Source organism: Gymnoscopelus microlampas (genome assembly GCF_963454915.1).
Source record: "Gymnoscopelus microlampas genome assembly, chromosome: 14".
Lineage (NCBI taxonomy): Eukaryota > Metazoa > Chordata > Actinopteri > Myctophiformes > Myctophidae > Gymnoscopelus > Gymnoscopelus microlampas.
The window spans coordinates 39,243,013-39,255,049 of NC_139951.1; the positions used below are offsets into that span (position 1 = coordinate 39,243,013).

A 12,037-nucleotide genomic window follows, 5' to 3' on the forward strand; every position below is an offset into this window, starting at 1 on the left:
TATATTTACAAATAGGGGTTTTCCGCACAAAATGAGTTAAGTACATTAGTACTTTCCACCACTGTCAGACACAAATATTTGACTCTTAGTTTAACGGGGTTCTTCTCTCTCTCTTTTTTTCCCCTCTCCCTTCCGCTTCCTCTTGTTGACCCTTGTGGACGGGCTCCTTGACCAGGGGTTGCCCCTCAATCAGTGTTAACCCATTAAGACCGGGAACGAACGCATCTGTGTAACCACTTTAACCATTATTTTACACTTTGGCTATTCAAAAATAGCAGATCTACAAGCTCATAGCGCGGCACCGAGTGCCGCGCTATGAGCTTGTAGATCTGTTATTTTTGAAAAATAGTGAACTTTTGTGCAATTCTTTGAATATATATATATTTTTAAAGCGAACATTTGTTACTCAAATCTTTACTTCTCTGGGGGTCCCTGGAAAAAAAATCAGATGGGGGTCCGCGGCCAAATACATATACATATATATATATAAACATGAAAAAGTTTGAGAACCACTGATATTATAGAAACATACGTTTTTTTTTCCAGAAAACTCAAAGGATTTAGAAGACATTTGTAGAATCCCCAGAAGCAAAGATTTGAGTTAACTGTTCGCTTAAAGAAATGCATATATTCAAAGATTTGCACAAATGTTCACGATTTTCCAAAAAATAGCAGATCTACAAGCTCATAGTGCGGCACTCAGCCCCAAAGAAATCTTAAAAAATGACAAACGGATGCGTTCCCGGTCTCAATGGAATAAATATAATTCTACGTCTACACTGCTGATCCTCTTTTTTTATGGAGAGGTCTATAATCAGGGATGGTGTTAGCAGTGTTTTTGGTGGGCCGGGTCCAAGGCAAACACACAGATGTGTTTCCAGCATAAACAGCGCTATAGTCTGAAGCTCCCCCCCCCCCGGACCACCGGAGCTTGGCCCGCGGTATCCTCCTATCTAATATTTCTATCCCAGGACATCCCCCCTGTGTGTCTCCACTTAGTGTGTGTGCTACACCATGTTACAGCATGAAATTAACCACTTAAAATAAAACCCTATATACTTTACCGGGGGTCTCCCCCCCCAAGGGGTCAATGCTGAAAATAACCCGATCTATAATAGCTTACGGCGCACCACGACGCAAACGTGTTATGAGCTTGTAGATCTGTTATTTATATCGCCACATTTTCACCCCAAGAATGGGGATGCTTAGGGCATGGGTTCTCAAAGTGGGGTCCGGGGACCCCCAGGGGTACTTGAGGGGATACCAGGGGGTCCCCAGCTAAATGATTTATAGGAACCAAATGGACCCTTATGGGTCTGTAACTCTGAGAGTGTACAAATGGAACCAAATGGACCCTAACGGGTCCATTTGGTTCCATTTGTACACTCTCAGAGTTAAATTAACATTGATTTTACAATATGAATTGGGGCCCCAGAGATAGAAATGCCATTAAATGGGGGTCCGTAGCGTGTCAAACTGGGGGTCCTTGAAATTAAAATGGTTGAGAATCACTGCTAGAGCCGTAAACAATCTTCTCTTATGGGGGTCCCCTGGCATATCTTGTGAAATGGGGGTCCGCGGGCTAATAAATGTCACTTTGGGGGTCCTTGACATGAAAAAGTTTGAGAACCACTGGCTTAGGGTACATGAAGCTAAACGATATAGTACAATACGGTTTCATATGCACAGTCTAGGCTATCTCTCGTCCCAAAAGGTATGCGTGTCATATACCTCACACTTGCATGTTTGTAGTTATCATGACGTTTTTCAGTGGGCACGGCATGATTGGAGGCAAGACATTATATTGTGAGGCCTGGACCGCTGCATGGCGTAGCGACCCCCAGGCACCTATAGGCTCAATGCAGCCTGACAGCGTGTCGCAGGTTCGACTCCCGATCCTCCTGACGGCCTTTGCTGCATGTCACTGCCCTTCTCTCTCACCCTTTCCTGTCAGCCTTAACTGTCCTGTCAAATCAAGGCATGGAGGTGTACTTGTACATCAAGCCGCCACACGCTACAGAAACAGGAGATATAGGCTCCTGAGTCCTGACTTATGGGCCACACATTCTGGCATGGCATGGGAACCGTTAGTTCCCACGGCTACTTACTTACTTACTTACTATGCAGTGCGTGAAATGAACTGATCAAGCTAATAACTTGTCTACATAATTATCTTTTTAAATGTTATACATACCAGTAAGTACACCACAGACTGTACCATGCATACCTTCAGGGAACGTATCAATTATGCATAGAGATCAGCTCCATAACATGGAAGTCCCAACCGAGTGCAACCAACTCACTACACCAGTGGTTCTTTTTCATGTCAAGGACCCCCAAAATGATATGTATTTGGCTGTGGACCCCCATCTAAAAATATTTTGTTCCAGGGACCCCCAGAAGCAAAGATTAGAGTTACAAATGTTCGCTTTAAAAAATATATATTCAAAGATTTGCATACATTTTCAAGATTTTTCAAAAATAGCAGATCTACAAGCTCATAGCGCGGCACTCGGTGCCGCGCTATGAGCTTGTAGATCTGCTATTTTTGAATAGCCAAAGTATAAAAGGTCATAATTATTCTGATGCTATATTTACACATTTTGCTGGGTACCCCCTGGAACCCCCTCAAGTACCCCTGAGGGTCCCCGGACCCCACTTTGAGAACCAACTCACTACACAACCTGCTTGATGTGTAATCTGTGTGCTGGCCTTGAACATTTGAACCACTGGCTTCCCCCTACGCCTTCTCTTAATGAGTCATCTGGCCACGGGGCATACGAGCGCAGCTGTCAGCTCGGCCCATATAAACTCAATGGCAATAAAATTGCGTGCGGACGAATGTTTACATTTGATCGCAATCGGCTCTTCTTGAGTGATCGTTCGTTAAACTCAGCAAAAGCGTCACTCGTCGCGAGGCTAATGATATCCTGACGATCTGATAATAATGCACGCAGGAGGGGCGGTTTGCTGAGTTCATGCATTGTGTGGCCTAAACCCAAAAGGGCCCCATTGGACTGTATGGTGACGTTGGGGGGCTCTCTCTACTAGAATTCTTCAAATTCTGCCCGAACCCGACCCTACCGGCTCAAAACCTATGCTAATTATTCGGGCCAGGCTGACCCTACCGGCCCAAAACCTATGCTAATTAGTCGGGCCAGGCCGAGCCTCGGGTTCTGTAAAGAAAAAAAAAGACAAAGGGAAAAAAAATCTATTACCCCCCCCCCAAAAAAAATGTTCAACTGCCCCTAACGGCCTAACGGTAAGGCCGACGGAAATGACAGTGGATGTGTTGGACGCAGCTCAAAGTGAACTTTTACTAATTTGTCGCCGTTCGACCTTCCTAGCCCGTGTTATTAACACATTAAATGCCAAGAACGTAGTCCTACGGTCCATTAAATCCAACTGTTAAGTGCCGAGACCGTAGTGCTACGGTCCGGGTGCTTTTTCGTTTTTTTTTTTTTCTCCAATTTTCTACACGGACCGTTTTCAGTGTAACACCACCGGAACGGAACTATTTGCGATCCGGTTTTGCCGTTCCCGTCGGCCTCCATTCTAAAGCGCACACTAAAACCTCTTTTTCTCCCTTGTAGTTTTTTCTCCTCGGTCATCACTGTTTAACATAAACCGTTCTAACTACAACATGGATGCCCCGTTAGACACGTGGTCTGCACTGCTAGACACAGGGACATGTGCACGATGTTTACAAACAGTGCATCGCGCATTCTTAAGGATTTTAACGGGGTCTATGGCGACGTGAAAAAAACAAAAAACAACAATAAAACCTTGGCACTGGTGAGTACATTATGAGATTAACCTGTGGCAGTGGATGTGTTAAAGAAAAACGGGCGACTAAAATGGCCGTTATTAAAGAAAAAATGGCTCGTTGAATGAATTTCAAACAAGCCAGTACACAAGACAAGTTCTAGATGTAGTGCGTACAGTAGTTGGTTGATTCGTCGACTTGATTTAATTGACTGACTGTTCATGTTACTGTGTGTCAGGGCGCTATCCATGGTGCTGAATTCTGACACGCTCTCTCTTTTTGACCTTTCCATTCGCCACTCTCCGGACCGTTCCAACTCACCCTGTGGAGGGGGTCATGATGCAGCCCCCGCGGTCCACCGTCACTCTGCAGCCGCAACCCCTCTCTGGCGTGTCGTGGTTCATTCCAAAGTTGTGGCCCAGCTCGTGGGCCAGGGTGACCGCTGCACCCAGAGGGTTATCCGAGTGGTCCTGAAACATGCAAGGTAAAAAAAAAAGACAGAAAAAAAGACAGACAGAATGAATGAATGAATTATGCATTCTGTATATAAATCATCAGTGCTCCTCAAACTTTTCAATTTCAAGGACTCCCGGTTACTGTTGGTATGCATTACATGGACCCAAAAGGCAATTTGTACACTCTCTAAGGCAGTAGTTCTCAAACGTTTTCATGTCAAGGACCCCCAAATTGACACTTATTAGCCCGCGGACCCCCATTTGAAAAGATATGCCAGATATGACCCCATAAGAGAAGATTTATACGGCTCTAGCAGTGATTCTCAACCATTTTAATTTCAAGGACGCCCAGTTTTGACATGCATTAGGCTATGGACCCCCATTTAATGGCATTTCTATCTCCGGGACCCCAATTTATATCGTAAAATCAATGCTAATTTAACTCTGAGAGTGTGCAAATGGAACCAAATGGACCCGTTAGGGTCCATTTGGTTCCATTTGCACACTCTCTGAGTTACAGACCCATAAGGAGGGTCCATTTGGTTAACTATCCATCAATGACCTGGGGACCCCCTGGAACTCCCTCAAGTACCCCTGGGGGTCCCCGGACCCCACTTTGAGAACCAATGCTCTAAGGGTCCATTTGGTTCTTAGCTACCAATCGCTTAGCTGGGGACCCGCTGGAAACCCCCTCAAGGACACCAGGGGGTCGCCAGACTTCACTTTGAAAACCATATAAATGGTACGGTATAAATACACCCAAATATTATTATTATTATGACCTATTTGGTCCCATTTCTGGGCATGATTCTGAAAGCAGATCCACTTCACTTATGCTGCGTTCAGCCTGGAGGCTACACAAGATACAAAGATACAAACAAAGATACAAAGAAACAAAGATACGAAGCGATGCAACGTGTCTGTCAGCGAGTCACTGACGAGCAAGAAACATATAAAACCTGGGGTTAAAAACAACACAGAACTGTCTGAATAATTCGTTTTACAAGCAGGGAACTGTGTGAAGAGAGAAGGTGAGTGGTAATGGTTAAACAACACTTTAGTTCGTTGTGTAGCTTTTGTAGATGTAGTTGAAGCCGAAGCTCAACATTGGATTGTAGCTCCGTAGATCCATGGTTCTCAAAGTGGGGTCCAGGGACCCCCAGGGGTACTTGAGGGGGTTCCAGGGGGTACCCAGCTAAATGATGGACAGGAACCATATGGACCCTTATGGGTCTGTAACTCTGAGAGTGTACAAATGGAACCAAATGGACCCTAACGGGTCCATTTGGTTCCATTTGTACACTCTCAGAGTTAAATTAACACTGATTTTACAATATGAATTGGGGTCCCAGAGGTATAAATGCCATTACATAGGGGTCCGTAGCCTGATGCATGTCAAACTGGGGGTCCTTGAAATTAAAAAGGTTGAAAATCACTGCAAGAGAGCCGTAAAAATCTTCTATTATGGGGGTCCCTGGCTTATCTTTTCAAATGGGGGTCCGCGGGCTAATAAGTGTCTATTTGGGAGTCCTTGGCACGAAAAAGTTTGAGAACCACTGCCGTAGATTCTGTAGCGGCTACAAATGTCGGGCGTCGCTTTGCGTCTTCATGTCGCCTGGCTTCCATTGGAAATGAACGGTAGCCTCACTAGCCTGTAGCTCTGTAGCTGCCAGTGTGAACGCAGCATTACAGTTTAACTGTGCAAAACAAATGGCTAATTACACACATACTCCAGGAGAAAAGATAACCCAGTCACAGAGAGATTATCGCTTTCTCTGAGGGTGCACTGGAGAGAAATCACTCAAAATAACTACGTCTAATTGCATACTGCCGAAATTCAACAAACAATCTTCAATCCACCAGTCCCCCCCCCCCACCCCCCCACCCAGACGTTTGCCGCTCCCAAAATGAGGAATGAAACGGCACCGTGAGGACCGACATATTCAGCGAGCTCGTCGGACCTTGACAATGCCAGATGTGCGGTTTCATCATAGCACGCACGCACGCACGCACGCACGCACACACACACACACACACACACACACACACACACACACACACACACACACACACACACACACACACACACACACACACACACACACACACACACACACACACACACGCACACGCACACGCACACGCAAGCCTTGGATACATACACAATTAAAGAGCCCCCTGACCTACATGAAATCTAACTGAATTAACCTGTATCAAAAGTATCAAAAGGGGTAAACAAAGGTATAATAATGACCTAAATGTTATAGGGAGGTGACGTTCTGTCTGCTCAGTTGGTAGTCTGGGGAATGCTGGTCTGTGTAACACAGGACTGGGCCTCCTTGGAGTCCAAGAAGACCTTCTCCACGCCGTTGAAGGTGATGTGGAATCGGGCGGGATGGGAGATGCCATGCTGGACCCCGGGTCGACCTCTGAGTTGACTCCTCAGATCGTTGAAGGCAACGCAGGCTTTGGCCACCCGAGCAGGAAGTCGGGGAAGTCGTTCACCTTAATCCTCTGTTGTGTCTCGGCACGACGCAGTATCTCAACAGAGTCAGAGAAGTAGTGTAGGCGTGCTATGATGGTTCTAGGCGGCTGTCCTGACTGTGGTACTGGCTGGAGGGTCCTGTGCGATCGGTCCACCGTCGCAGCGTCTCCCAATTGGAATGCTTTCTGTAGTAGTTCTGCCATAAAGATAGGAGAGCTATTGTTGGGGCCCTCTGGGGCCCCACAATTCTCACGTTGTTCCTCCTAGACCCGGATTCAAGATCATCAAATTTGATTTGCAAGGAGTCCGTCACAGAACTCAGCCGTTTAATCCTGTCTTGATTGCATGAACGTCATTTCGAATCATCGCCATTTGGCTCTCTAAGACTGACCTCCGTTTTCATCATATCAACAAAGTCTGATCGAAGAGAAGAGAGTCGCTTGCGCCTGAAATCCTCCGTGCCAAGAGCCGCAGCCGCGGCCCACAAGCCGTCGTCTTTTTCACTCGAGGCTGAGGATGCAGCTGGTGAAGTAGGCCTCAGTGACGCAGTGAGTGTAGTCTGACGTCTGCTGCCCTTTTGGGCCATATTTTAGGTTGAGAAACAATCCAAGTAATTTAATTCAACTTATAAAGATAGTATGTCGCAGGAAACTCAACAGCGCCCTCGGACTGTGCTCATTTGATCCGTGGTTTAGGGATCTGTGCCAGCGAGTCTTTTAGTGGACTTTTCTGTTGCTGTAGGCATGACTCTCAGTTCCCACCTGATGTCATTTGGGAGTTCTGACTGCTCCAGACCGTACAGAATAACGGCTAGCTTGCATAATGTCTTCAGACTAGGACTTAATTCTAAGATGTACAGGTCATCAGGTGTGTTGAATTTTCCAAAGAGGAAGATACGATCTCCCACCATACAACAGCACATATTACAAATCACTAACAGGACTTTCCCCTTTGGCCAAACCATATTCCAGGAGAACGTCTCTGGACTGAATTTCCACATATCATTGGTCGCCTTGAGGCCGTTGCTGTCACCAAATATGTACAGCTCTCCATTGTAGGCAAAGGCTCTATGACCCCAGCGTCCTTCTGGAAGATGCTGAGCAGAAGGTGGGCTCAGCCAGTGGTTGGTCTCTGTGTCAAACACCTGGATGTAGTTGTCCGCGTGCCAACAGCCCCCAAATACAAACATCTTTGTCCCAATGATGGTGACAGAGTGATTACTTAAAACACGTCCTGGAATACCGCTGATGTTCATTTGAGTCCAGACCATTGTGGTGGTGTCCAACTTGTGCATGGCACTAGTGTATCCTCCTCCATAGACATACATGTCCTTCCACAAGACACAGGCTGAGTGGTTGTACGTCTCTTTTGGAACAGCCCCAGAAACCTGGGGCTTGAACCATCCGTGGGTGTCGACATCAAATGAATAAAGCACATTGCTGGAAGCATATGCAGTAACTCCCCAGATGTATATGATATCTTCTATCAGCACAGCTGTGGGATACCTCCGCATGGAAGGAACCTTAAGGTGACGTTCTCCTCTCCCAGCTTTCACTGGGGGCAACTTGATCCAGCGCAAAGACACTGTGTTGAAGATGTACACATCCATCTGATCCATCTGTTTGTAACTTGTGTTGTCTTCCCCTCCAAATGAGTACATGTTGTGTCCCACTGCAACAGCAACAGAACTGTATTCAGCATATCTTTTTGACGCTCCACTCAGATGCATCGCCCAGCCGAACATTTCTGACATTGTGGATTTGCGCTGGATCTTTGCGCCTTCCTCTGTAAGAAAATGGAGACCTAATGTGAGCACTATCACTTACAAAAACTGTTTAACAAATCCACAAAGCGGATGGGTTGGCCAATCAATGAAGCTGCTTACTGTTGATCTCCCTAATATGGGGAATCCTGGTTTAATCAACTGGACGTGTTGGTAAAAGTTGCTAAATGATGTTTTTTTTTATTTGATGACTCATTTTAAAGAACATGGTTGTGATGACATTGTGATGTCGTTGCGTGATGATGTCACTATGTACAGAGAGATCTGGATTTCGTCCTGTGTGCAAATCACACACCACGCGCGCGCGCGCGCACACACACACACACACACACACACACACACACACACACACACACACACACACACACACACACACACACACACACACACACACACACACACACACACACACACACACAGAGGGACGGAAAAGGAAACAAGTGGAACACGGAGACAGGTCAGTTAGAAAGACGTCCGCAAGGTCCATTAGAAACCGTACATGTTCAACGCCGTGAGCGTCGAACATGTACGTGGGCGCTGCGGGCGTTTTCTCTCCTCCGCGTCATCAGTGCCCATACCCTAGGTGGGGTTGGCGAAAGCGCCTTTCTATGTGCAGTTAGCATGTTCTCCCCGTGTCCCCTAGGGTAGGTACCCTTACAAAAAACATGCAGTAATCCTGGTCTCTATACTGCCTCCCCCTGGTCAGCCGGGGCGTCTGATGGAGGGGAAAGGAACTGGTTGGAATAACGTGTTCCTTCCACTCGCTACGTCCTACAGGGGAAACTCCCCCCTGTCAGGTGATAAGAAGCGGCCTGCTCACTCCTCATGCATGGAAGGAGGCATGAGCTCAGTTCGGAGCTCTCCCCAGGCTGGCAGAGGGAGAGTAGTGCCCAGGATTGCACCTTAGGTAATTGGTACTCGGTGAAACAATGGGTTACAAAAAAATCGTTGATCTGGAAGGTTCTTCTGGAACCAAGAAATGGCTCTTCTATTTGGCCTTTATCTTTATCTTTCTGTGTGGATCAGCTTCCTCTCCCATTGGGTTGGCGCTGCCGTGCTTGTGTCGGCGTGTGAACAAAGCCACCAGAGTCTTCAGTCCCTGTGCATTATCCAGCACCGCCGTCTAACCCATTAAGACCTGGAACTGTGTCATTTTTAGATTTGAGCTAAAAAAGCATTATTTTACACTTTGGGCTATTCAAAAATAGCAGATACACAAGCTCATAGCGCGGCACCGAGTGCCGCGCTACGAGCTTGTAGATCTGCTATTTTTGAAAATTCGTGAAAATGTGTGCAAATCTTTGAATATATATATTTTTAAAGCGAACATTTTTAACTCAAATCTTTGCTTCTGGGGGTCTTTGCTTCTGGGGGTCCCTGGAACAATGGTCACCAGCCAGTCGTCCGACACCCACTAAACATCCCAGCTGCACCGCCTGGATGTACTGTATGCAAAACCAACCCACCAATTCCATTTTTAGCTGGAATGCCAGGCAGTGTTGCCAGATTCTGTGAGAGAAACAAGCAACCAGGTCTAGGAAAACCAGCCCTAAAGAAGCGACTATGGGCCACACGAGCACTTTAACATAATCAGCTATTTGAAAGTAGCAGATCTACAACCCACGTAACATGCGGATTTGATTGGCTAAATCCGGTCGCAAACCCAACATGCGTAACATTGTTTTTAATCTAGTGTACAAAAATAGCAACACAAAAACATATACAACATCTACAATGTTAATGTGAGCTTGTAGATCTTTGACTTTTTTCCCACTTTTTTTTCGTTACCGTTATATGACAAAGTACAGTATACAAATGGCCCAAGGAGAATTCCACGATCCCAAAAAACGTCTCTATTTGTCTCCATCCGTCTCTGTTCGTCTCCCCCACTACTACAACGTACAGTAAGTGAGTGTGCAACATATTGGGATCTGTGGAATGGAAAATCCATATCGGCAGTGCGGGGTGGATGTTAACCCATTAAGACCTGAAGCCGATTCTACAAAATGTCTTCTAAATCCAAACAGTTTTCTGAAAAACCTATGTTTCTATATCAGTGGTGCTCAATCTTTTTCATGTTTTCAAATGATATGTATTTGGCCGCGGACGCCCATCTTAAAATATTTTGTTCCAGGGACCCCCCAGAAGCAAAGATTTGAGTTTAAAATGTTCACTTTAAAACAATATATATTCAAGGATTTGCACACATTTTCACGATTTTTCAAAAATAGCAGATCTACAAGCTCGTAGCGCGGCACTCGGTGCCGCGCTATGAGCTTGTATATCTGCTATTTTTGAATAGCCCAAAGTGTAAAATAATGCTTTTTAGCTCAAATCAAAACGATGACACAGATGCGTTCCCAGTTCTCAATGGGTTAATGTTATCCTCAAAAAATAACATTTGAGAGCCGTGGGGGAAAAGCCAGCGAAAGGGTTCAAAGCGAGCAGTGCTCCTCTGTAAATGAAAGGATCAAGTCAGACAACAGTGACTTGATTTCCACAGCAGAAGGCTCGGTCCCGGGGCCTCGGGGGGTGGTGGAAAGTAACTAAGTACAAGTACTGTACTTAAGTACAACATGGATGTACTTTTACTTTACTTGAGTATTCGCATTCTTTCGACACTTTGAACTACTGTACCTCTCAGAGGCAAATATTATTACTACAATTATTTGACAGCTTTAGTTACTAGTCACTTTGCAGATTTAGATTATTCCTACAAAAGCCCTATTTTATGCTTCGGATATTTGAAAATAGCCGATCTACAAGCTCTACAACACATTGCATTGCAACGTGTTGTGAGCTTGTAGATCTTATGTTTTCAAAAAAGGTTTGACAAATTTTGTCATGCAAAAACCTTTGTACGTTTACTCAAGTACACGTTTTAATACAGGCCTTTTTCTTTGTAACAGAGTATTTTGATATTGCGATATTGCTAGTTTATTCTTTATTCGGATCCCCATTATCTGCCACCAAAGTAGATCACAACAAAAAAAAGCTAGTCTGTTAATGTTAAAGGATTCACAAAAGTTTTTTTTTTTCTCGGCTTTCTGTTGTTTTCTGCTTGTTTTTCAAAAAAATCACACCCAGTGTGAAGTGGGCGGTGTGTGGTCATCACAACATGACTCACTTTAAAAAAAAAAGAACAAATAACCTTTTTTAAAGTCCATACTGCTATTCATAGGGCTGCACATGTGTCATGTGTTTCGCCAGCCAATCACAGTCCTGGATTTGCAAAGTCAGCCAATCACATTACAGTTAGTGGTGATGACACTAGCTGTAATGTGATTGGCTGACTTTGCAAAAGTATCGATTTGCATTAACAATGGAAGGGTTAGGGGTATACAATGCGTTGTAGACTATTGGCCAATCACGGTGCAGGATTGGTCAGTGTCCAAAACTCACTTGTATTTGGACACTTGCAGCTACACCGCCCCAAAAACAAGCCACATTCAAACGGCCATAGCTAGACTAGATAGATAGTTAGCTTTTGTTTTCCTCTACTACAACACTGCCGTGCGTGTAATGAGCCGATCTCCGTGAGGACGGCA

At 45.3% G+C, this 12,037-nt stretch overlaps 1 protein-coding gene across 1 annotated transcript in view; it reads right to left on the minus strand.

Annotated features, from left to right (window-relative positions):
- Window positions 1-12,037, minus strand: part of LOC311060208 (disintegrin and metalloproteinase domain-containing protein 12-like) — a gene marked incomplete at both ends in the record, with an annotated part of 198,964 nt that overhangs the window by 65,988 nt on the left and 120,939 nt on the right. The window contains one exon of the mRNA XM_084078341.1: window positions 4,088-4,236. Within this exon, the coding sequence (XP_083934467.1) occupies window positions 4,088-4,236 (149 nt within the window). The remainder of the gene's footprint in view (window positions 1-4,087; window positions 4,237-12,037) is intronic.